General features: G+C 40.3%; 1 protein-coding gene and 1 long non-coding RNA gene across 6 annotated transcripts in view; one reads left to right on the top strand and one right to left on the bottom strand.

Moving 5' to 3' along the window:
* The window catches only part of RTEL1 (regulator of telomere elongation helicase 1), a 37,616-nt gene extending 15,944 nt beyond the window's left edge, over positions 1-21,672 (bottom strand). For 4 of the 5 annotated variants that reach the window (XM_021417015.1, XM_021417016.1, XM_021417014.1 and 1 more), the window contains exons 1-26: positions 21,599-21,672; positions 21,294-21,411; positions 20,597-20,795; positions 20,233-20,326; positions 19,520-19,601; positions 18,855-18,915; positions 18,515-18,590; positions 17,892-17,976; positions 16,858-16,923; positions 16,257-16,410; positions 15,904-15,942; positions 15,142-15,220; positions 14,619-14,716; positions 13,311-13,366; positions 11,156-11,230; positions 10,432-10,516; positions 9,214-9,352; positions 8,952-9,065; positions 6,842-6,882; positions 5,572-5,657; positions 5,248-5,325; positions 4,515-4,592; positions 2,843-2,986; positions 2,028-2,143; positions 1,334-1,457; positions 98-251 (exon numbers count right to left, since the gene is read on the bottom strand). In XM_021417015.1, the coding sequence (XP_021272690.1) occupies positions 98-251; positions 1,334-1,457; positions 2,028-2,143; positions 2,843-2,986; positions 4,515-4,592; positions 5,248-5,325; positions 5,572-5,657; positions 6,842-6,882; positions 8,952-9,065; positions 9,214-9,352; positions 10,432-10,516; positions 11,156-11,230; positions 13,311-13,366; positions 14,619-14,716; positions 15,142-15,220; positions 15,904-15,942; positions 16,257-16,410; positions 16,858-16,923; positions 17,892-17,976; positions 18,515-18,590; positions 18,855-18,915; positions 19,520-19,601; positions 20,233-20,326; positions 20,597-20,795; positions 21,294-21,395 (2,425 nt within the window). In that variant the 5' untranslated portion in view covers positions 21,396-21,411; positions 21,599-21,672. Of the gene's footprint in view, positions 1-97; positions 252-1,333; positions 1,458-2,027; positions 2,144-2,842; positions 2,987-4,514; positions 4,593-5,247; positions 5,326-5,571; positions 5,658-6,841; positions 6,883-8,951; positions 9,066-9,213; positions 9,353-10,431; positions 10,517-11,155; positions 11,231-13,310; positions 13,367-14,618; positions 14,717-15,141; positions 15,221-15,903; positions 15,943-16,256; positions 16,411-16,857; positions 16,924-17,891; positions 17,977-18,514; positions 18,591-18,854; positions 18,916-19,519; positions 19,602-20,232; positions 20,327-20,596; positions 20,796-21,293; positions 21,412-21,484 lie in introns of all 5 variants that reach the window. The other variant, XM_021417013.1, reaches the window with a different exon arrangement.
* On the top strand, positions 21,592-23,220 carry LOC110408403. The gene is made up of 2 exons (XR_002444304.1): positions 21,592-21,957; positions 22,403-23,220. It is a non-coding gene; the product is annotated as an uncharacterized LOC110408403 (long non-coding RNA).

Genomic DNA, 24,823 nt, shown 5'->3' on the forward strand with positions numbered 1-24,823 from the left:
TTTTCTCTCCCATTCCAGTTTCTAGTCCCCTGCTCCATCTTTTGTGGTTTATCTTAAAACAACAACAACAAGTGTATCTGTGAGGACACCAACCTACCTTCCCTTTTCCTCTTCAAACTGGGAACATGGTCATCCAAAATTTTGGCTTTTTTCAGGGAGAGGATCTGCTCAGATGAAGTAGAAGGTTCCACACCATCTTCACTGAGAGTAACAGCAGAGCCAGAAAGGCATTGTGTCACAGGCGGGGGCATCTGCAAGCAGTTTATAAAATGTTAGAGTAAGCAAAAGCTACTCTTCCACTCCACTTCCTTTGCAACCAGAAACCCCGTCAGTGACCTGGCGACATCACGTTTGTCCCAAAAGCTCTTAACAGCAAGATTGTTTAAGTGTTCTGGATTTTTGTGCTTTTGATGACAGGATCAAATAATTAGAAGGTGACACATACAGATGAAGCATAGTAAGCAGGCTTAGCACTAAGTGACTCTTAGAACAGAAAAGGCACACACACTGCTTCCTAGCAGTACTCCTGCAACATCTCTCCTTCTGGCAATGCACACTGAGTTCCTATTTACGATAAAACTCCCATTTATCATCAGAAAGGATCACCAGGTCATCCAAAATCTGAAACTTATTATTTTGAACAACTTGTATTTGGCCTTCCAGGAAATCATCCAAAGCTATCATGTTTATTTTAGTCCTAGTCTCCACGTGGAGGCCAAAGAATTCCCCATCCTGGCTCTCAGCCCGTTTCTTGCTACGCCTTTCTCCAGCACATTACAAAGTTTTTTTGTTTTTTTTTTTTACAAGGATTAATTTTTATATCAAGGAACTACTACTGAGAAAAAGAGCTTTTTAATGCAAAGAGAGAAGTCATATTAGTAAAGAAGATCCAGTCATGAAGTGTAATAACTGCTGGGTCTGTCTCACTCATTACACCAGTCAGCTTAGATCTAAATTTACGGATCTGACCGATTCTTTGACATATATACCTTCTCCCAGAGGGCCAGGAAGTTTTTTGGATACTAACATCAGTTTCTGCATTTGTATGCCATCCAGTGAAGACTATGTTTATTTAGGAGTGACTGGAAAAGGAAGTTTTTTTTGTGATCTAATCTAATGAGCTGGGCAACATGACAACATATCCAGTCATAGCTCACTCAGATATACTTCCTTTTCCATAAAGCTTCCAATGCAAAATGATGCCCCAAAAGAAAGGCTGTTTAGAAGTGACTCCTTCACATCTTTCACATCTTAGGATCCCCAGTTTCCATTACTATCAAAAAAAAAAAAAAAAAAAAAGCTTTTAGTCTGTTTTTTTCATAAAGATACTTGCAATTTCTTGAGCAACACGGAAGAAGACTGAGACACTTCTGACTGCATGCCCAAAGTTGTCATAAACGTTCACATAAGGGCGGACCCATGAAGGCAGTTTGCCTCTTACGTTATCGGTTGTGAATCTGTGTAGGATTAAAAAAGGAGATAATTACTTGCCAGATGGCCTAAATGGATTAAACAAATGCTAGGCCATGGTCGAAAAGGACAAGGGAGGAACAGAAAGACAACAAAAGGTTGAAAGGGTGCAGCAAATATAACGGACTGATGTCTGCAAATGTGAGACAAGGGCTTTGTTGTTACCATGTTCTACGCAATCACCCAATTAATATCATTCACCCATAAGACCTTTTACTATGCAACAGCAGTACTGTTGGCCAACGTCCCCTGTCAGGCCTCAGCATTGAGGGCTATCGACTAAATTCTTGTTTCAGCAATAGTCTTTTCTCACTTTCCTCCTCTCCAGAACCGCGGTTCTGGTGGCTGCCTTCTCAAATGAGAGATGGAGAAAACATAAAACAAAAAAAAGGTAACAAATTACTTTCTCAAAGCAGTGCAATTATCTTACACATTCAATTACTTATGAATTGTAGCCTTCTCCAAACAGTAACGTGAGCACACTTACAAAATACAAATAAAAGCGCTGGGACACAAAGAGGTTGATAGAGGTTTATATTCTAGAGCCAAGGTTTCACCTGTCATCACACAGGAAGATAGCACCATAGTCCTGGCGATGTCGGATAACCCTGCCAATAGCCTGGTTAACTGCTCTGGAAGCTTGCTGATTGTACCACTGATGGCCAGATAAATACTGCAATATATGGGAGAAAGAATTAACATTAGTCACCAGGTAAAACATACTCTCTGTGACAGATGGTCGCTACTTATTTCTAAATCACTTTAAAATGTATCAACGAGATCTTCTGAAAAATCTCTAAAAGCCTAGGAAAGCCAAATTTAGGTCGAATCAAGTATCACAGCCGGTTTATGGGACACAGAAAACTCAAGTGGTAAAATACAACTTGAGTTGCTGCTTAGCAGATGATGCACTGATCTCCTTGGTACTCAAACAGGCATTAAATAATACAATGAATCTAAGAGCTAACCTGCAGGATAATAAACTGAATTTATAATGCCATTCATCCTCATGCCTGAGATAATACCAAAAAGAAAAACCACCGCAAACAAACCAACCAGCACGTGCAATTCTTCTTCTCATTCTCTTTCTGCAAAAAGAAATGCATGCAAAGATTTTGATCCAAATTTTAATTACACTATTTTTTTGAGCTTGTAATTGATTGCAACCATGTCAGCGGAGACAGAATTTGGAACCCTTAACGTTATCAGAAATACATGAATATACTTGTGACAAACTCCTAAGGTTGTCTGACATTCATGATCTCACGAGGCTGGGAAGATAAGAACAGCCAAAATCCACAGAGATAAGAGGGAAAAAGAAAGGCACAACAAACCTGCAAACAGCCAAAAAGTTGGAGCTGCCCAGCATTACCTGTGCACCCATACTACTTCTTTTCATTTCATTCAGGAACTGCATCTTTAAGACAACTCTGGGATCCAAACGAGGAGGAAACGGAAGGCCAGTAATGATGACCCCTCGTCCATTTATGTCTGCAAAGTCCAAGCCTTCACTGGCCTGAAGAGAGAGTGGTTTTCATGATCAACAGGATTCGAAGCGATAATTCAGAGAAGTTCAGCAGTTGTTGGATTTTTTTCCTCCATTAAATTAAATCCCTAGCCAAGTGCAGTGAGTGAACACGTTACAAAGAGTTTCAACCAGATTTTTTGCTTTTATCACTATGACTTTAAACTTGGCTTTTTCCTCTAGGAGGCCCAGACAAATTACACCTCTGCCAAAACCATTAATTAATATGTGTCTTATTCCTGGATAAGCAGAACAGCTGTATTCAGAAAATGTCTCAAATGCCAGTCAATACATCTGTTTCAACATTCTGTACCCTTAATTGCTAACAAGATGGAAGAAGAACATGGCAAACTTCTCATATTAAAAATAAACAGAAAAATTTCAAAGCAGTCATTGAAAGCTACCAAGAATCTGCTCAGAAACCAAATATTAACCAGCTACATCCTCACATCTGTTCAAGTAGCTGTCACTCACAGCCCCGTATATGCTCGTGTCCTGTGCTATGCTGGCAAACTAGTTTGTGAAATGAACAAAACCAGAAGTGAACAGACTGAAAAAGAATTCATGAAAAAAAAAAAAAAGCTGGTTTGTTCTTTCACTGAAACAGTTCACCCATCTCATTTACCACACTGCACAAACAGCTGTGATAGAATATATGGCAGGGATGGATGGGTGGGTGAAATGACCAACTCTACTCTGCTTCAGCCAGCACTATCATAAGAAGAGCAATCACAGCATGTCTCTGGCAACATAGTTATTTTGGTTTATTTTCTCAGATGTTTCCAATTTTGCATTCATACTATTAATCCCTCAAGTACAGTAACCTAAACTGTCTGTTTTTCATTTATGTGCTACTGCAAAGCACGGTCTCTCCACAGACTCTATTGCTTCAGAGTGGCATACTGTTGTTGGAAGGACAGGCATATTCACTAGAGTCCTGCCCATAAAAAGCTACATTTTTTCTCAATTGATCCAACAGCTGCTCTGAAGAAATGAAGGCTGAAGGCTCTGAAGAAGTTGAGTTTCTCTTGGTAGACAGCAGCAAAAAGCCTGAGTAGTTTGCAACTTTGCAAATATCTCCACTGGTTATCATAAATCAGTTTATCAACACTGTTAAATGAAAGGCCACCAAATGCATCCAGGGGACTTGCAATTAACGTTCATCTTAAGAATTGAGCAATGTGTCTGGTTTTCATCAGCGTCGTTCCAACATGCACGGTTACAGTTGTTCCTTTTAGTTCTCCTCCAAAATTATTCTCATCTAATGAGTCAAGTTTTCTGTCAGGAGCCAACAGGAAATGTAAGTATCATGATGCTCATCCCCTTTAGAGACCTCTGAGATGTATCTCTTTAATAAAAACAGGAATTAAACATATATGTACTTGACATAAATTTGAAAAAGCTTCAGGGCATCCAACTTTTTTTTCCCCCACTTGACTATGGTTACACAACATAAACATCCTTGTTAAATCCAAAATGATACGTAATCTGATCTCAAATAAATTCTCAGTTCCATTACCTTCCCTCGACACACTGCCAAAAAAGCAGCTCCATTGGACTTTGGACAGGCAATTTTCCCATAGTATGCATCCATTACCTAAAAGATAAAACAAGGTTAATACAATTTTTGCTTAAACTATCTCCCTAAATCTGGGTAAGTATAAAAGATTGATATCAGATACTCCAAGGAGAAAGTAGACTATGGACTGTACCGTATTTCTCCAAATGCTTGAATAAAATATGCAAACCAGGAAAGCAATTCAAGGATATTACTAACTCTTAGAAGCATGCAGAGTGGCTATAAATAAGCAAAAAGAAAGCAAGAAAAAGTGTGAAAATTTAAATAATTTAGAAAGCTAGGATGGGACTTCATATAATATTCAACAGCACATGATTCAGTGGCAAGCAGACAGCACTGTTACATCATTGGATTTCAGATGAAGACTAAACCATGCACAATTTGGTGGAAGAGTAAAGGAATCATAGACTCATAGAATGGCCTGGGTTGAAAAGGACCACAATCATTATCTAGTTTCAACCCCCCTGCTATGTGCAGGGTCACCAACCACTAGACCAGGCTGCTGAATTGAAAGGAAAAGCTGAATAGAAAAAGTATAGCTCAAAGAAGCTCTCCAAACATTTTAATGTTATCCTAGGAATGTGAAGTTAACACCAAAGCACAACTTAGAGAGGTACTTAAACATCATAATAGCTTGCAGAAGTGTTACAGATACGTAGTGCAAATTACCTACCTCTGCAAAGCTTCCTTTATTCCTGGGTTCCACAAACATTGGCTTCACTTCTTCTATTCTTTTAGCAAAATCATGCTCCTGTTGAACAGATAATGAACATATCAGAAATGCTCACATGAAAGTAAACATACAGCAGAAATGCTCGTGGGAAAGGATGTGCTCAGGGGTGGTCTTCACAGACTTCCCCCACCATCTGTTCCTCTCCATGCAAAACACATGGAGATGGGGACAGAAACATCTTTAAGAAGCATAGTTAAACAGCATAACAACAAACTGTCTGAAGCGTGCAGCTAAACCACCTACAAGTGGAAACAATTAACGTACTCTCCAGTATTCCAGGCTCTTATCCATGACAGGATACGATGGGAAAAATACCAACAGTCCATGAGGTACAACTCGCACGAGATTACCTGCAACAAGATAGGCAAATTAATTGTTCAGGGCATTTTTCTCCTGGCATGGAGCGCAGAGACTGTGCAGGAAAAATAAATTAACAATATGGCTTCTCTCTAAAATCTCTTCTGCTTTCTTGACATGGAGGTTGGCATCTCAGGATTTTTTTAAAATCTCTTCAATAATCTTATTGTCAAGGTAGAAACTCTAGGCTATGGTGTTGCTATTAGCATATTTTACCCCATAAATGCTACACTTCTGAAAACCATTTATAGTGTTACAGGTTTTCTAAAGTGTCATGTTAACTGATTAAAACTTACTATGAGTGCACCAAAGACTAGGGAAGGAAGAGACAGCACCATCTGTTGTATTTTCCCATGTGACAGTAGGAGCTATTTTCAGATCTACTTTTCTTTTTCCTTGTCGTTTTCTCCATTCTTTATCCATTGCAGTTTAAACATTCAAAACAACAGACGAAGTACCTCAAGCCTGATTTTGAAACGTTACCTGTCATAGTATATAACACACTGAGAAATCATTCAACTGTTATTTTGTGAAAGCATTTTTCTAAGTTCACCAATTAGGCCACGCTGAACACCCCAGAACCCTCTCCTTTCTGCTTGCGTTCTCTTCTTTCAAACCTTCCTAGATTCAACAGATTCCTTTCATACCTTAGTCAATCTACACAGACACTTCTATTTTATTCAGTTCTCACACATTAAGTTTTGTAGTTTTATTATATTTGTAAAACACGACCAAAATGCATGCTGAGTTAAGATGGGCTTGACAAAGTGCATTTACATACATCATATGAAATCCTATCGGCTTCTTGGGATCCTTACTCTGCAAAGTGAAGCTTGGCAGTATAATCTTTGTGCATTTACTTTCTAGTCTGCATTACTTTCTCACCATGTTGAAGGACAACATTTGTAACCCAGAAATAAACAGCTGACAACAGAAATGAACTCCTAACTTGGGGATATTAAATTGATTAATCAAACCGATTTTCATACCAAACGACAGCAGCCAGCTGCTCGAGCAAGCAGGAGCACACAAAAAACACAGACAGTATTTAGACACACGGTGAAATCTTTTGCCTTTCTGTCTTATCATTTGTTTCCTTTTAACATTTCAGACACTTTCCAAGTGATTTCTAAAAATGCTGCACAGCCTGTTTTTGAAATCCATAGCCTTCACTTACCAATCGTTTTCCCCAGAGAAGATAAATAGTCCTCTGAAAATCTACAAAGAAGAAAAATCAAGCAACATTCACTCTATTTTCTTCTGTGTATGTTTCGTGCATCTTGACTTCCCCTGATATTGATCTAAAATAGCACATTAATACTTCCAAGTACGCTCCCAAACACCCACCAGCAATACTGTGACAAAGTGATACTATTACACCTTATCGCTGGCACTCATATGAGTTTATGATTAATACTAACATATTAGAAACACAAGTTTTGCAAGAAAAGTTTGTATATTAGTCCGTAAAGCCTGACTAACATTACAACAATTTAAAACAATTACTGACAAACTAGGCGTGGTGAGGCTGCAGGGGCAAAAGGGATGAATTTGGTTGCTGTGGTTATTGTTTACTGGAGGTATAAGCACAGTGAATCACTTAATTTGACTGAAAAAGTACTGTTCTACAATGAGCAGCATTTATCTGTTTCTTCCAGCCCTGACTGATATGTCACCTGTTCTCTCATGCCCTTATGCCTCTTTCTTTTCAGTTCCATGTAGTTTTTCATACTTAATTTTCCCAGGAAACTTAAATACTCAAGGAAAAAAATCCGTATTTATAAGAGCTATAAATACCAGTATCACCAAACAGCTGTTGTCAAAACATAGCCAACACTGTGCATTCCCTTTCTTCAAAATGGTGTTTCAGGCCAGAGGCAGGGAAATCCCCAACCTTTCCTCCTTGAAAGACAATATCTGCAACAGAATACACTGAAACTAAGCTTCCAAAAACAAGAAACACCATCTGAGGGTTTTCCTGGCTTCTTTATCTTCTCTGTCAATGTCAGTTAGAACTGTTGAGTCCCCTTCCAGTTCTGTGGAACATCTGGCACATTTCCCATTTATAGCGCAAAAACTGTCTGAGATCTATTTTTGGATCATTCTGCATTGCTGAAAAAGAGTAAGCTGGGCCTGCAAGTAGGCAAAATTATATAATTCTCAGCTAGAGGTACAGGTATAACGCTGAAACTGAAAGAGGTTTAAGCACGAGCCAACATGAGATAATGAGGAAGAAAATCAAATGGAAGAACATGTATATCACACACAAGGAACTAGCCTCATTTCAAAGTACAACAGAAGGATTAGAACCTAGAACACAATACTGGCACAAAGGCCATGGCACTTGTTAGTAACTTCAGAGAAGTGGTAAGCACAGAAACATTTGCAACACGCAACAAAGAATGAAACTACCTCATAAAACAATATGCTGACATCTCAATGAGTATATGAGAATAACCCGTTACGAAATGGAAGTCAATATACAATGAACTCGTGTTTTAGCATTCCTTGCTGGCACTACTTTTAGCTCTTTTACAAAAAAAGCAGAAGAAACAGAAAGACATAGACAAAACAATGAAAGATCGGAGAAAAGAAAGACAAACAAAGATTTGGACATGTTTTCCTCAAGAAGGCAACGCAGAGGTGAAAGGCAGGCCAATCACGATGACAACCTTCAAGCATAACAGTATTCGTTACAAAGGCCAGGCATGTTTCAAGTGAATTGAGCTCTGTGATGAGGCTCTATGTCAGCACGGGCAGATTGCACCGTAACGTGAAGGGAGGTGGGACCTGAGCATGGTTTGAAGGAGAGGACCTGCCACGTTAACAGTGTAAGCAAGTAGGAAAGACTCATAGGCAGCAGTCAGGCTCAAGATGAGTCCAGATTGTCAGATAAGGTCATGGCCCAAGGTCAAACCAGGGATCAATCAGCAAGTTGGGTTCAGATCAATAGGGCTGATGGCCAGGTGTGGTTATAACAGAGGTGGAGACACTTCTACAGCAACAGAAACTCCTGAGCTCACTTCTCAGATGAGAAGGCTTCTGATCTGTGGCCGATGTCCCATGTGAGGCCAGTCAGGGGCATTAAGGACTATTAGTGCACTCAGTGACCTTCTACTCACTCCCTTCCAGCCCTTTACTTCTAAAACTTCCTGCAGTAGTGGTTAAAAGGGTGTGGTTATCCATGTGTATCCATGAAAAGAACTGCAGAGACCACTGATTTCTCCAGAACCCAAAACGTGAGGATTCAAGGTTTCAAAGCAGAATTCCATACTGAAGTTCATTACCTTCTCTCATAAGTAGAATTGAGCACAGCTCCGTCAGGTCCTTTGGGAATGATTCCAACCCAGAGCTGGCGTTTATCAATAACATGAGGATTCTCCAACAGAACAGGAAAAGGGCTGAAGAAACATGAAAGTGAGACCCTAGTCATACACCCTCTACTATTCCCTACTAGCAATCAATCCAGAACACTCTAAAAGTTCTGGGATAAAATAAAAAATCACTGCATTTTCAGTAATGTCACTGTTCACATAACCAGGCACTTACATCTGCATTTCCATTGTAAATGATGAGAGAGGGGAGAGAGTCCCACTAGTAAGGATAATTGTCCTGACTCCCTGTCGAACAAGCTCATGCATGCTATATCCAGGGCTGAAACACCAATAGCTTAAGGTCTTTCCTGCACCTAATAAAGAGAAAACAGTAAGCAGCATACTGTATAGTGGAAAAATAGAATATGACTAGCATACAGCACATAGCAGCATCTGAACTACTAAAACTAAAAATGTCTGGCATGTGAAGCTAAAATTCCAAGTGTACGTGTGTTTTGCTTTGGTCCCTCCCAATTTATGATGATGATTCAAAATACAGTTTAAAATGCCATTGCTCACTCATACCTTAAGTAGATGATATTTCCATAGAATCATGGAATGGATTAGGTTGGAAGTAATCTCACCAGCTATCTCGTGCTATGTCACTTATCCTCACCACTCACAGTTTATAGACAACCACGCTCAAGTAAATTATTTCTGCAAAATCCCTTGAAAATAGCTATTCTTAAGAGGTTTGCAGCATTTCCATAACATATACTACACAACTGCAGAGAAACTAGAGATCTGATCAGTCACCTCTGGCCTCTGCCAGGTTTATGCATAGTACAAGTCTCAACACATTGCTCGTCTGTTGCACAGGTACTTGCAAATAGTTTATTTTAAAAGCAGATATATCCATGTGTGTTTGCCACACCACAGAAGAATTTTGTGACTTTGCGTTATTTTTGCTTACAAATCCTCCAAATTATGCAATAAATGTTTCTGCTAGCCTTTCCCTGCACACTTAGCAAAATCCACTCAAATTATTCCTGTAACTTGATACTCTGATTGAGCAATGTCCCAGAAAACACTAGAGGCAGAATAATGAACAGCACGTTCTTCTGTTCAGAACAGTGAAGGGAATACGTACTTTGTGGAAACACTTACGGGGACATCGTGTGAAAAACCATTAAAATTGTGGGAAAGCATTCCTTGAAAAGCATTGCTCTTGTCCTTAATAAAATGACTTCTGTAAAACAGATACTTATATTCCCGAGAACACTGAAATGAGTAATTCAGTAGACATTTATGAGGCAAGCTATTTACAGAGATCTTTGGAAAGCAGTCTGTTAAGAAGGCTTAGATAGAGGATATGCATCTCTCTTTTTAATAAGAAAGGAGCTGAATAGTTTTCAATCCAGCTTTTGCACAATCCTGAGTGTGAGTTCCATACCTTGTTTTTTTGCAGCTGATGAATCCCAGAGATCTGTCCTTTCTTTCTTCTTCTTCTGATTACTGTTACCCAGATGAATGTGTACCTGAAGGAAAATAAGAGCAACACTCCTAGAGACTGCTGCAGAAATGAATTTGAACTTCATCCCCCCCCAGAAGCTAGCTCATGTTAATAAGCACAATTAATGTCATTTTATAGTGATACTGAGGTCGTGTAACCTCCTATCTGTCTTTCACGTTTTGTTTCCAGCTTCTCATTATGTACCCAACAAGGAGCAAAGAAGCATATAATAATTGAACCATTTTCAGCCAGTTTATGGGAGCAGCATTTCATGGGGTGGCCTTAAATTTCACTTAAGCCAAATGAAGGACTCCTTCACAAATGGCATTGCAAAATCTGAGAATACAAAAGACCAGTTTGCCAGGAGAATACAGTACTTCCTGCAGAACTACAACATTTTCAATAATTCACATTTTCTGTACTTTCCTTATTACGTTTTATTTTATCTAAAAGTGTTTCTCAATAAATTACTGCGTAGGTCCCCTTTTTCTCTAGGACCTAATTTAACTACGCCTCTTTTTTTCCTGGAAGAACTTACATAACCTTCTTGTAACCAACACCATCATTTGCTATACTATCCACATCCTTCTCAGTCTTGAATATGCTAAGCACATATATCAAATGCTATCTAGGAAAAATGCAGAACTCAGAAATCATTTCATACCTTATAATATCTGGATATTGACTGAGGTGGCACAAAACTTGTCGTGCCTTCTGGAGGATCAGCACTGAATACTGTCTAGAAGAAACAACATCAAGAAATGGAAAGATTAAACAACAGTTATCAACAGAAGGAACATACTTTTGCACTGAGAAATGTTTCTAGAAAAATTGCTGCAGAGATAACCTTAAATATATCTCCTTGCTCCTTTCATTTAATAAGGTAATTTTGAACAAACACGTTTTTACAGGCAATTCTTGCTAACCACTTGACTTTCTCATTGCACCAAACAATACAAGCCAGAATCTAAATATATTCAAATTATACAAATGGTAGTATTACTATTCACACTGTACATGACTTCTGGTTGTTCAAGAACACAAGCACATCGCATAGCCACGAGATCACAAAGAGCCACAACTGTGTGTGAAACAACTTTTGGAATTCCCTCAAGTTGAAAATTTCAGCAGTGATATCCTACAGGAATAATACACCGCCTAGAGAAAAATCAAGTTGTAATTGCATTTGTTTGTCCACATTTGACATGAAAAGCTTCTAAAAACCCTACATGAACACAGAACAGAATTATGCTTCCTTCCCTTTCCTGTACTTGATGTCTTATGACTAAAAGCAATGCAGTTTCAAACATGCAGCTTTTCATGAAAACAGCTGTGGTTCTCAAATATTTATAAGTTCTGCCAATTTTTCTAAACAAAATTTCTTCAGACATTTAAAATGAATTATCTGAGCTCACCGGAATATCAGTTAGTTAACAAGAAAGATGTTCTCCAAGAGTAAGAAAAAAACAGAAGTACAATTCCTGGAAAAATACAGTTCTGAAAAGCAGCCACAGCCGGTATGCAAACAGGATTTCAGTAAGTATTCTAAAATAAAAAATGATTAGTAATTAAAGAAAAAAAGCTGGTAATGAGTTAACTGTTGAAAGCAAAGCTCTGTAGGAAGGTATGCTGTATTTTACCATGGAACACATTCACCATAACCTAGAGACTGAACATTGCCACCCATTGCCAGTCTCCATACTCACGGGTTTTCTTATAATTCAGCCACTGATGCAATTTTTAATAAAGGAAACCAACCAACAGCAACAACAACCAAAAAAAAAAACCAGACCACCACCAACCCGTAACACAAAACCAAGACAGAAAAGCAACCAGCAACATACATTAAAGTGTCATTATTATTTAATCTACCTATTAAAGACAGAGGAAGGATGATCTTTTTGATCCAGAAGAGACACAATTATTTCTCTTAGTTCACTGTTAGGAAAAGATCTAACTCAACCTAGCAATCCCTAGTGACTCAGGCAGATACAGGCTTGAAAATTACCAAGTTCTGAGAATACAGTGAGCTGTGGCTCCACAGGGGTATATATCCCAAATGTCAGCAGATTTCCCAGCGTGTAACAGTATAGCTCAGATGCTATTTGTTTGAACATTAAGCTCTCCAAACATTATTACTCTATATTTGAGTATACACCAGAACTTTGGTCAGCTTCAGAGGGAAGCCAGAAATTGAACTTCAGGCCCGCTGTAACTTCTCATTTCATGGGGCCCAGGTTCTCATAACGAGTGCTTTGTAAATGCACAGCAGTGAGAATACCATCAGCAATACATGGATGCCCACATACTTTCAGTATTACGTTCAGTTCCTGTGGCACAAAAAGGATTTTTATTTTACAGATTTCCTGACTCAGTTGTTATTTTCATCTAACAACTGAGTCAGGAAATCTGTACAATAAATGTAAAAAAAAAAATGCAGCTAACATTACTATTTCTTTGCTTTTTTACCTTAGCCTGTCTCGTTCTTTTTTGGGAAGGTCTCACATTCCCACACACTGAAGTTTGGATGTGCACAGCCCAATAACCAAGCTCCACCTGGTGGAGGCTAAACCCAGACAAAATTAAATCTAGCTCACCAAAACAGGACATCAAACCTAGGAAATAACAAGCAGGGTAGAAATCAAAGTAGGCTATCCCATTAGACAGCAGCTTTCTCCTCTAAACCTGTATATTTCCATCAATGCACAAGTATACATACAGTTCAAAAATAAAATGGCTCCCTCCAGTGACACTGAACACTTTTTAAACCAACTCTTCTTATATTTCAGGCACCTGTAGCAGCTGCATAAATTATTTACCTGGATAATGTTTGAGAGTTTATGCAATCCAGAGGTATTGATAAATATCCCAGTGCCTACAAAGAAGAACACCACAATTACTTTTGCAATACAAATATACATGCATTCCTGTGTATGCATACCTGAACAGCACAACACCCTGGAAAACACAACTTGGAAAAACAGCCTGAAACAAAACAAGTTATTTCAAGTCTTTGTCATTATTCAAGATGCAAGGAGAAATGTAAAACTGGCATTCCAAAGTAAGTCTCATGTTTCTGATGCATTAAGAAGTAAGAGTTACATCAACTTCTTCAGGCTCTTCTACATTAAAAATTGGAAGGGACGTGATTAAAGGTAATTAAGGCAAAGAGAAGCACACTTAAGCTGTTTGGTTTTATTTTCAAGGGCTCGGACAACTAACTTCAGTCTTATGAAAGAAAGAAATTGTGTACACTGTTGCTCACAGACAAAAAACAACCTTTGCTAGAGCTGTAAATAGCCCCTTACAATCATCTCATGCTTAAAGCAGCAATTATAGAGGAGTAATTAGAAGAACATATGAAATACACTGATGATGAGAATTTGACCGTGGAAAGGGTAAAGAGATGCATTTATTAAGCCAGAGAAGGATGCTGGGGGAAAAAAGAGAAAGATTTGCTCACAAAATGCATTTGCAGAAATGACTGTCTATATTCCACGCTCCACAGAGAGAGCTTGCTCTCTTTATTGCTTTCATTGAAGAGTCAGCTAATGAGAATTAGCTGTTAAGCAGACGTGACAAATTATTTTCTCAGTCCATGTAGAAGCTGGACCTGCTTCTTTGCAGAAGAGCTAATTAAGAACAAGATGCTGACAGACACTAGAACAGAACCTGGTTGAACTAAAAAAGATCATTAAGCAATACTCAGCATTCCTATCTCATAACTCCATGACCCAGGAAGAGTTCAGCACACAAAAAGCACCAGCAGCAACATTTCAGCAAGCTCTCCTCACACATTCCTCCTGGTTTTATAAAAGAATAGTGCTACATGCAAAAAATCCTCTATGTGTGCACATGTGCGTACACACACTACTAAATGCTCAGGTTTTGAGACAAAATTGGTTCTTAAAATTAATTCTGGTTCATGAATGGACAAAGTTTGCAAAGAGCGGACCTAGCAACAAAATGATATTGTTCCTCAGGGTCAGATTTTTGCTTTTAAGTGTTTCATACTTTAAATACAAACATGCCTTTCTCCTCTCCCCCCCCCAGTCAATGCATGCTTCCAATTACTTACATTAGGGAAAAAAGTCCAAGTGAAATAACTGACAAATTTACACACTTACGGCCTGAAAGAAACTGTAAAATCTGCTCCAGTGACTCCAGGAGTGAGGTTTTGGTTTGGAACGTTATTTGGGCCTTTGCAAACAGTTCAAAGATGTAGCTGCAATTCAGAACAAGTGGGTAAGCACTGTAAATAATCACATGGACACAATTACTATTATTCTTTTACAGCAACAATTTCATCATCTAGTAGCAACACATGCTCTCAACTCTGCATGAAAGAAAAAGCAATGTGAATGTAAATAGATATTTCCCACCAGAAATAATGTTTGCTGCATAAGGTGATCTAAGAAAAGCTCCAACATTAAATAAGCACAGTTCCCAGGGACTTGAATATTCCTACCAATCCTAACAGCTACTGATAAATCCTTCACATGGTCACATACTTTTTGTTCCACTGCAGGTTTGTTACATGAACACACACAAGTACTTCATGAGCATAAGCTCACAGTAGACTCAGTTTAACCTGGGCTTAGAATTTATTCTTCTTCTAACATGCAAACACATTAATGAGAAGAAATTTACCTTCCATCTTTGGTGACTCCACTGTCATTTGGTGGCAGCTCCACTGCATCGATAGCACTTTCTAGCTGAAGAAGAATTTCTTTAAAGGAACCAAAAGGAAAAATTGTTATGGTTCATAGAAACTCACTTCAGGAAGTCATCTGAACCCCTTTTTCAAATGCAATTTATTACAAAAGCTGCCAGCAAAGACAGCAACTTTAGCTGTTTTCTTGATCCTGTAAACAAGCTAAAATGATTAAAGCCAATTTCCTAGACAGCATCTCTAAATATTTGTATTAAACGTTTACAAATCCTATGACCTCACCTCTTAGATTAAGTCTATGGTACTCATAAAATACAGTTGCTAACTAAATATTAAACTCCTCTCTATAGATGGAGAAAGTTCTTCTTGGAAATGCTTTGCAAGCAGACATCTCAAGCCCTTGATACGATCACTACATAGCAGCACGTTCTTACAGCAGAATGATGCAACTAACACATTGCCAGCATACTGACAAGATTACAAAGTGAGGGAACTTTGGGCAAAGAGACAAGGGATGCATTTATCTGCCAAGTCTCACCTTCCAGGGAAGTAACTGCAACTAAACATTCCACGAAATTCTCTGAAAAACAGAGACAACTCCCAGCTCCCATAAATTACTCAGTTGTTAACAGAAGCACTAGATGAATCTGATATCTAGTTGTTGACCAATCAGCCTTTTGAAATAGTTACAATAACAATTTTTAACAACAAAACAAAAATTAAAAAAAAAAGAACCTTACTCTTTATCTTTGCTATATCTTCAAGTTCCATGTTCAGCCCTGTTGAAAAGAAAGATTTTAAGGAGGATGTTTCATGGCTGTTTCATCGCATTCCTAGTTTCTTCAAGTCTTTTCAGAAATTATCAGTGTGGAAGCAAGCACTGTGTACATAAGAAAAACATATTCTGTATTCCATTCACTGTTCCCTTTCATGACCTTTTACATCACATTGGTTAGGCCAAAGTTTTTGTGTTTGTCTGACATTATTAATTAACAATCACTTACCTGCCAATGAGAGTCAGTTTGCCAGAAACTATTAGAAAGAGTTATTTTCTAGTTATGTTTCCCAGTAAAACAGAGGTTTGCCAACACACCTGAACTGATGCTCTCCATATTGAATTCAGCATTTACTTCATTCTGTTGAACTACTTTGGCTTGTTCTTCCAGTACTACATTTATAACATCAATTGCTGAAGCCAAATCATAGGCTGTCAGGTCAAAAGAAGATGACTCTTCACACAGTCTTTCCTGAAATACCAAGGAATGGAAGCATTATTTGGACTGCACCATGTGTTATTTGTCAGGTGGTTTCACAGATGATAATGTCTACATGAGCTGACTTGGCCTCCTTTCTGTTCCCCAAGCTCATGCCAGAGGACATTTTCAAATACCTTAAGACTTTTACTTATACTAGGCGTCTTTTTTTCTGGAACGCAGAAAATGTTTGCTAAAAACTACTCCTTTTTTGCATTATCAAAAATGGTACCATTTCCATCTAGCAGCAAACCAGAATCATCAAAATCTTCTTTGGTTTTAACAGACATTATTACATCAGTGATTTTATGACCACGATAACTGACATTAACAAAGGACACATCTGAGTGCAGAATTTATAGTTTACTTGTTACAAAATTCTGGTCTGCTTCTCGTTTTGGATGATGTTTGAAAAATGGCAACAGAACAGAAACAACTTACCACATTGTGAGCTTCATCAAGTATTATCACAGTCCCCTTCAGCTCTATGTTGTGTGCTCGTCGGCTCTAAAGATGAGAAAGAGAATGAGGGAACACTTATGGAGATTACAACTGACACTGTATTAAAGAGGAAAACATTTCTACCATGCTAGGGTTTACAAATTTATCAGAATTAATTTCACTCCTTTTTGCCAATAGGAATTTGGGAGGAGTGAGGTGTAAACTAGGGAGTTTTACCTCGTGGGTTATTTTTACATTGCTTTTTGGTTTTATTTTTAAGCAAATTTATTCTTGTGTCATCTGTGCTGGAAGCTGATGCTCTGAAGACATCCTCAACAACACCAGATCATCCAACTTCACTTCACAAAGCTTCCTTGCTTAAGGTGGTCAGAGGTTTTTGTTAGCTTTATTAAGCATTTGGTCTTTTAGCTTCTTGCAGTAATTCAGTGTAATCCAGCTTCTACTACAATTCACGAATAACTCCAGGTAGCGAGATGATGTTAGCAGATCTGTTTCCTCAGCAAAGTTCTCAAAGGCTTTGTTTTTTATCCATGAAACATTGACAATTGATTGCAGCTGCTTTTTATAAAGCCAGCAGTTATGTGCAAGAGCTGTCCAATCTCTTCTGAAAAGATTTACTGATTCTAGAAGCCATGTAGGTCACTACAGAAACAAAAGTTTCTCGGAACACATGCAAAACCACTGCAAAGTATGCTACTAAAGGTTTGATTTGAGAAGGTAAACATAATCAAATAACAAAGACATCATATTCTGCATAGCTAATTTGAGCACGACCTCAAAGAAATCAACAGAAGAGAAAATATTTGTTAACTGTGGGAAAGTAAAACTAAATAGAGAAAACCACAAAAGGGCACCTCCTGATTCTGAACTTGAAACAGGCTTTGATTATTTCTGAAGCGTAGCACACAATACACTTGCTTGCTACGCATCTGTTCTCAACAGCTTATCCACTAAAAGTCAATCTGAAATAAAAATAAGAAAACTGTATATAAAACAACAAAAATATATGTTACCTTTGCATCCAATAAATAGTTGTAAGGCATAAAAATGATATCTGCCTGCTGCTTCAGGCTTCGAGAGAGATAATAAGGACAAGCTCTGTTTAAAAAAAAAAAAAGTAGCACAGGTTATAAAGTAATAGGTGCAGAAATATTAAGAGTGCGTTCATCATTCATGTTCCATGTTTCATGCTCAGTGGTTTCTAATCAATTTCCTAGTTGACTGAAACTGTCATGTTTGATTTTCAGGCAAATAGTTAGCCCTCTTCATGCAACATATGCATAAAAGTGTAGAAAATAATGCCTATCAATGCACACAGGTATGTCAGGTAACACTGGAAGCCTCTACTCAAGCAAGAATTAAAATACTAGAGATCTGATCTGACTCAGTCTTTACAGAAGAAAGAACTGGAATAGACTGCTGCGTGATGAAAATGACAGTAAGAGAAGTTAAGGCTCCAGTACACACATTATTTTGTTAGAAGCTGACTCTGCAACGTTTCTGGCTTCTTCACTTTGCTCTCATCATTGCTCTGCTACTTTAGTGTATGTCCAGATCATACCAAGGTATTAAGAAATATAAGCTGACGAATAGCTTTCACAAGTGAGAAAGAGGAAGATCAGAGGAGAACATTTACCTGTGCTTGCTTCCATTTTTAACCAAGTCTTCAATATCCATGATTGAGTCCACCAGTCCTTTCTCTGTAGACTTTTCTGTGAACAGTTATAACATTACAACCAGAGGCTTAAGTGAAGGTACCCCACAAGGACTTGTTGTTACCCCAGTTATCACATTCATCCCCTCAACATTGTGCTCTTGAAAGACACAAAGGCAGAGCAAAACTCACACATATATACACATATCACACACGAATGCACGCACAGGCAGAGTCTGCCTACTCTTTCAACCCTCTCTACCTGCCTAGCAAACAACTCCCTCTCCAACAAATGAGGCTTTACTTCCACAGCCAAACTCACCTTCCACATTGTTATAAAAATGACAAGCACGAGCCATCACTTTCTTTCGGCACATATAGATCTGCAAAATATAGTATTTTTTTAGCACAGCTTGTCAAGCATTGTGAAGTGAGCTAAGAGGTGAAGAGTTACCCATTATCCATAATGCCAGCTAATGAACAAACACTGGCCACAGTTCTGCAGTTCTAAAATCAGGCATCCTTCTGTCCAACTTAGGTTACACTCTGTGTATGTGTGTGGCACAGAATACTCACAGGTTTGGAGGAAATCTGGTTATATTTTGCTACATTTTTCAGAAGAGTCGTCTTTGACATCACTCATAAAAATAACAGGCAAAGCAATCACAAAAGCATTATTGTTCAGTGATTGTTGCCATTAAAAAACACTGAAGCACAGACCTGAGTAAACTGTAAACTATCAATCACCTCTCACGTTCTACACAGTCACATCCTCTTCCAAATGGAAAATGCTACCGAAAATACCAAGCTAAATTTTGCACTAAAATAGATATGGCAAGTTCCACAAAATGCATGAAAAAACGAGTATCTTTCACTATAGCCTCCAGCAATAAAACAATGTCAGGCTCAAGAATTACACACTTTATGTCAAAATAAAAAGAGTTTGGCATGTTCTTGTTACACATGTTTTCAAGGCTCTGTTCTCACCTGCATGTGATTGCTCTCCTGTCGTTTCACTTCAGGATTGATGCAAAGCTGCTCTCTGGAGCCCAAAACACATACCTTTGGTCTGTCCAAACAGAATACACAAAACTGATGTTAAAAATAAAGCAAGAAAGAAGAACGCAGTTGAACACATCTACGTTGGGTTTAATATCTCAAATGCGAGAAGTTCATGAGAAATAAACGAGCAACAAAACACAGGTCAGAATCATAATCAATGAGTTAGTCTACTTACAACAGTCACAAATAGACTTCATAGTACTACATTGCTCTTGGGAACAGTGGGAGGTAATGAGTAGCAGCTTACATCATACAGTAGAAAATCTGGGTTTTGTTATGACAGATCAGCCAGATAAGCTGGGGCTGCCACCTATTGCAAGCTACTTGAGAGGCAGCTGCCATTTTTAAATGAATAAGATTATGACAAGAACTAATGCAAGGATTTTTAGAAGCAAACGTGTGAAATAAAGAACCTAAACCAGACTGAACTCAGGAAATCCTACAACAGAAGGAGAAAAAAAACAACAGCGAAGAACTCCAGGTTGCACGCGTGCACGTTAAGAGAACTTCATTTCAGTGAATATCAGTTTTTTCCCCACATTCATAAATTTATACAGACTTAAATTCAAACAGTAACTAAAGCAGTGTTTTTCTCCACCTTTTCTTTGAATAGGAGCACTGTCCTAAATCATATTTACCTGTAGACTGTGTTCTTTAATTCGTTAATGACCTGCGTAAGCTGAGAGTGAGTTCTGGATGCATAAATTATTTTCGGAATGTCAGTGTAATATGCTGTCAAATAAGGGGGGAAAAGAGAACAGAAAAACACTATTAGCACGACAAGAACATGGAATATTATTAGTTTCCTTTCCCAGCTGGTGCTATGGCAACGATTTGCCTCGTAGAGACAGCAGGAGATTGTGTCACACAGCCACTCACGCACGCAAAATGAGCTAAACGGACTTTAAATACTCTAAGAAAATTAAAAATACATAAATAAAAGCAAGTGTACGTTGACATTCCCGCCTCACTCCCACTGAGTATAAAAATCAAAGGACTCACTTGGGATATCACCATCTGTGGCAGCATTACCCCAGGAAGACATGGGTCTGTCGGGAAAGAGTTCGACCCCATTCATACGCTGTGCAATTTTGCGGGCTGAGATGGTATCTTTGAAGTGCTCCCGCCAGGCCAGAGTGGAACACAGCAGGCAGAGGGTCTTTCCTGTACCTGTAGGGCTCTCTAGAATGCCATTGACTTTCTTTATTGCAGAGAAATAAAAGGAATAAGGGAAAAATGAGTAATTTGGAGGTTCAGCTAGAACAACTGTGCGGGGCTATGCTTTCTCAGTTAAAAAAAGCAATCACTGTCTGGCACACTACACCATCCAACAGAAAAACACAAAAGTTTCATAAAAGCGTGACCCTTAGGACCCTCTAATCAACTTAGTGAGCTCAGCCTAAAGCCCAGACTAAGAGGAGCTAGAATGCACTACATTTCAGCTAAAAACCCTCTGCTCCCAGGTAACAGCGATAGGATGAGAGGCGGCGGCCTCGCGTTGCACCAAGGGAGGGTCAGGTCGGGTACTAGGAGAAACAACTTCTCCAGAGGAGCAGTGATGCAGCGGCACAGGCAGCCCAGGGGGTGGGGCGGTCACCGGCCCTGGAGCGTCCCCGAGCCGCGGGGATGTGGCACCGAGGGCCACGGTGGGCGGGCACGGCGGGGCGGGGCGGGGCGGGGCTGCGCTTGGCGGTCTCACCGTCTGGAGACACTCGAGCACTTTGGCCATGTACGTCTGCTGACACTCGTAGGGCTCGAAAGGGAAATCCACCGTGACGCCCCTCAGCGTGATCCTGGGCATCGCTGCCGCCCGACACCTGCAACGGAGCGCGCCATTTGCAGCTGGCCCGCAAGCACAGGCCGGAGGCCCGCAGGCACTTGGGGACTGACCGAGACTGTCATAAATTTGACGACGTGGTAAGGAAAGGCTGGGCTAGGCTGGTCCACAGCCCCGGGCCCCCCCAGTCCCGGTGCAGCTGCCGTAGGGCACTACCCTCCGCTCACCTCCCGCTCCGCCGTTCGGAATCCCCGCGCTTGCGTCACGCGCCGCTCCGCCTCAGTCGCGATGCGTAACTTCCGGCGGGCGCTCTCGCGAGACTTCCGGCGTTGCCCAGGGAACGGGGCTTGTGTGGGCTGTAGTGCAGCCCGAGTAGGCCCCGTTGCGGAGCCCCAAGTAGGCCCCGTTGCGCCTTGGCGGGACCAGGGGCGAGCGAGTGGGGCTGGGCGTTCTGCGCTGCCCCCTGTGATCTGTTGTGGAGGTTCTGGGAGCCGTGGGCTGCGAAATTCCGAGCCCTGGTGGTGGTTTGGGCCTCGAGGGCAGCAGGGCCTGGGCCCGAGGGGGGCTCCTCCGCCCTGCTCAGCTGGTGGGTTCCTCAGCCTCTGTGCAGTTCAGGCCCTGGGAGACGCTCGGTTGCTAAGAGGGGCCAAGAGGCCACGTTTTTCAGCCTGTGCCCCCTGGGCCGTGCCCCTTGAGTGCGTCGGCAGTGGCTGGAGCATCTCCTCTCCTTGTTAGAGGTTCAGGATGATGGGGATTGCCAACGTTTCTCTCTAGGGCTGCTTTTTGCCCTGCACACCTGGCACCCTGAACGGAGACCAGCCGGATAGCATGGGGGTGAAGTCATCCTGCTTGGTAGATAAAGGAATGTCACCAGCTGGATAGCATGGGGGTGAAGTCATCCTGCTTGGTAGATAAAGGAATGTCGCTGTCATTTTGTGGCTTCTGCAGGAAGAACAGTAGTGAATTTTGACAGGTATCTTTTGTTAGGGGTGAATGTGCTGCTCCTTTGTTTTCCTTTTGCTTCCCTTCAGCACAGTTCTCTGCCTGCCTTCAGCCTTCTGTCACTGCTGCACATGGCCAGGAGCTGCCTGGAGGCTGCAGCCCCTCAAAGCGAAGGTCGCACGCCCCTGGTGTGCCCCCAGCCAGCCCTGAGCTGCTCTGTCCTCATGGATCACTGTATGTAAGATTCTAGCAAATCATGCAACTCTTGTAATAAATGGATAGGTATGGTTTACCTGGATCCTCAAATTTCACAAAACTGTATTTTATGTGCTTACATGAGGAAGAAAGTGGGAAGAAAATGTTTCATACACATCTCCCTGCGTTGTTGCATCTTCCCACGCTGTTAGATGGTTGCTGTGAAGATGCAGAGCAGGATGTGGTTTAGTTTACTGTATCTTGTCAAATACCTCTTAGCAAACTGTAAGGGGTAATGTTTGTATGTAGAAGCGTTCAAATACTTAAGAGACCTTAAATGTGGGCCTGTTGTGTAACCTGATCTCTTCTCCAACTTGGGGTATATTCTGTGTTCAGTTAGGAGAGTTTATTGTGTGGCTGTTTTGCTTGCCAGCCTTTAAACTCCTTGAGCTGAACTTGCCAGGCTTGTAAACTGTCTTTAACTGTAGCTAATGGGCTGGGGAGATTTGAGTTATTCTTTCTGTACTTTGCAGCACACAAAATGTAACAATTTATTTTGCTCGTGTTTCTGAATGTGCCAGAGGCTCCAACTTGATACTCATCACACAAGATTCTGCTGCAAAAGAAATGACTTATTAAAATCGTGAAACACCATGAGAGTGAACAGTAAGATATTTATAATGGAGAATAAAGGTTTAAAAATGATCTCAAATACGTGGCATTTTCTGTCATTATTTCTTATAACTTTCCTACACTGAAGAATAACAGCAGTACTATATCAAATCAGATTATTTTTAGGGTTATTTAGGTACTGTTGATTGAAGCAATGTTACTTTTAGAGAAGAGCTGGAAGGGTACCAAACCCAAAAAGGAGCGTGAGTCAGCAGCTGTCCCAGTGTCCAGGCATGTGAGTCAGCACTGGCTGAGTGCTCCTTATCCTTCTGGAGGATTGGTTCTCTGCACCATTTACCTTACTTGACCAAGTCTGCAGTGCCAGCGCTGGTGAGCCTGTCATTGCTGCACCTGAGTATTCTAAAAACAGAGAACAAAGTCTCACAAGAGAGAGATTTGTTTCTCATTAAAGTTGCCGAAGAATTGTGGGGGTTCACTGAAGCTAGAACATCTGTTTTCTGTTGTGACACAGACATGACAAGCAAAAGAATTTGTCTTATGCCCAGACTTTCATCCTGGTGTCTGGCTCCCTCAGTTCTTTCAAGGCAAAACTTTGAAGAGGGAGTAAGAGAGAGAAAAGGAAGGTTTTAAAGAAAAAAAAAAAAAAAAACAGATCAGCACAGAGTTACCTGTCAGCCCAGTCCCTACACCCTTAACGCTTGTTACGTGCTAACCAAGACAAAAAGACACGCAGCCTGCTGAGTTTCCTCACTGCATGCTCGAGTTAGTGGATGTTGATTTTGGATGAACCGTTTTTCATTTGAAGTGGTGCCTTCAAGGGGAGAAATGTACAAAGGAAAAACCTTGAAGAAGGTGATCCTTAAACTCTGTAGGGAAGGGGGTGTGTGAGTGACTGAAGTGAGCTGCAGAGCCTCCTGCAAGCAGAAGGCTTGTGCAGCACAGAAGTACAAAGTGCACGATCTTTATTTTAGTTCAGAGGCCACCTATGCAGGATTTCTCTTTCCAATCAAGCAAGAATCTTGAGGAATGGGAGGAGACTTCGAAGAGCAGCATCAACTGACTGTGAAATTGCTGCTATTTGTGGGAAGGATATTTTTCTCCTTTCATATAGGAGAGGATTAGGTTGCCATTCATTGTCCTTCTGAGGATGTGCGATGGTTCCCGTAGCAACCATCTAAAACTTTTGTTCGGCCACATAATTATTTGGTTCTTTCGAACCCAGATAATCCAGAGCCTTGATGTCTTTTCCCTGTTGGGTAATAGCAAAACAACAGCTTTCCTCTTCGACACTCAGATTTTCACACAGTCATTCTGTCATTAGGAAAACAAGTAAACCCCATGTTACTAAACACCATTTTACAGATGAAGAAGTGGAAGCAGATGGGATTTGTGACTTGGTGGAAGCAGTATGGCAATCACCGGACCAGAGCTGGCAGCTTCATGTGCTCCAGATTTGCCCTTTGTCATCTGTAGTTGCTCAGCCCTCTAGCTTTGCACTGCTAACTTCTGTACACACGCTGCAGTTGTAGCTGAGCGCCCGGGGGTGACCTGAATCCACAGCTTGCTTTGCACCTTTATGTGACTGAAGTAGCACAACTCTTCTCCCCGACCCAGTCCCTTTGTACAACTTGGCCTCGTTTCTCAAGCGCATGATGGTTATGAAGAAGAAACATCAGAATAAC

This window comes from Numida meleagris, chromosome 19 (assembly GCF_002078875.1).
Source record: "Numida meleagris isolate 19003 breed g44 Domestic line chromosome 19, NumMel1.0, whole genome shotgun sequence".
NCBI lineage: Eukaryota > Metazoa > Chordata > Aves > Galliformes > Numididae > Numida > Numida meleagris.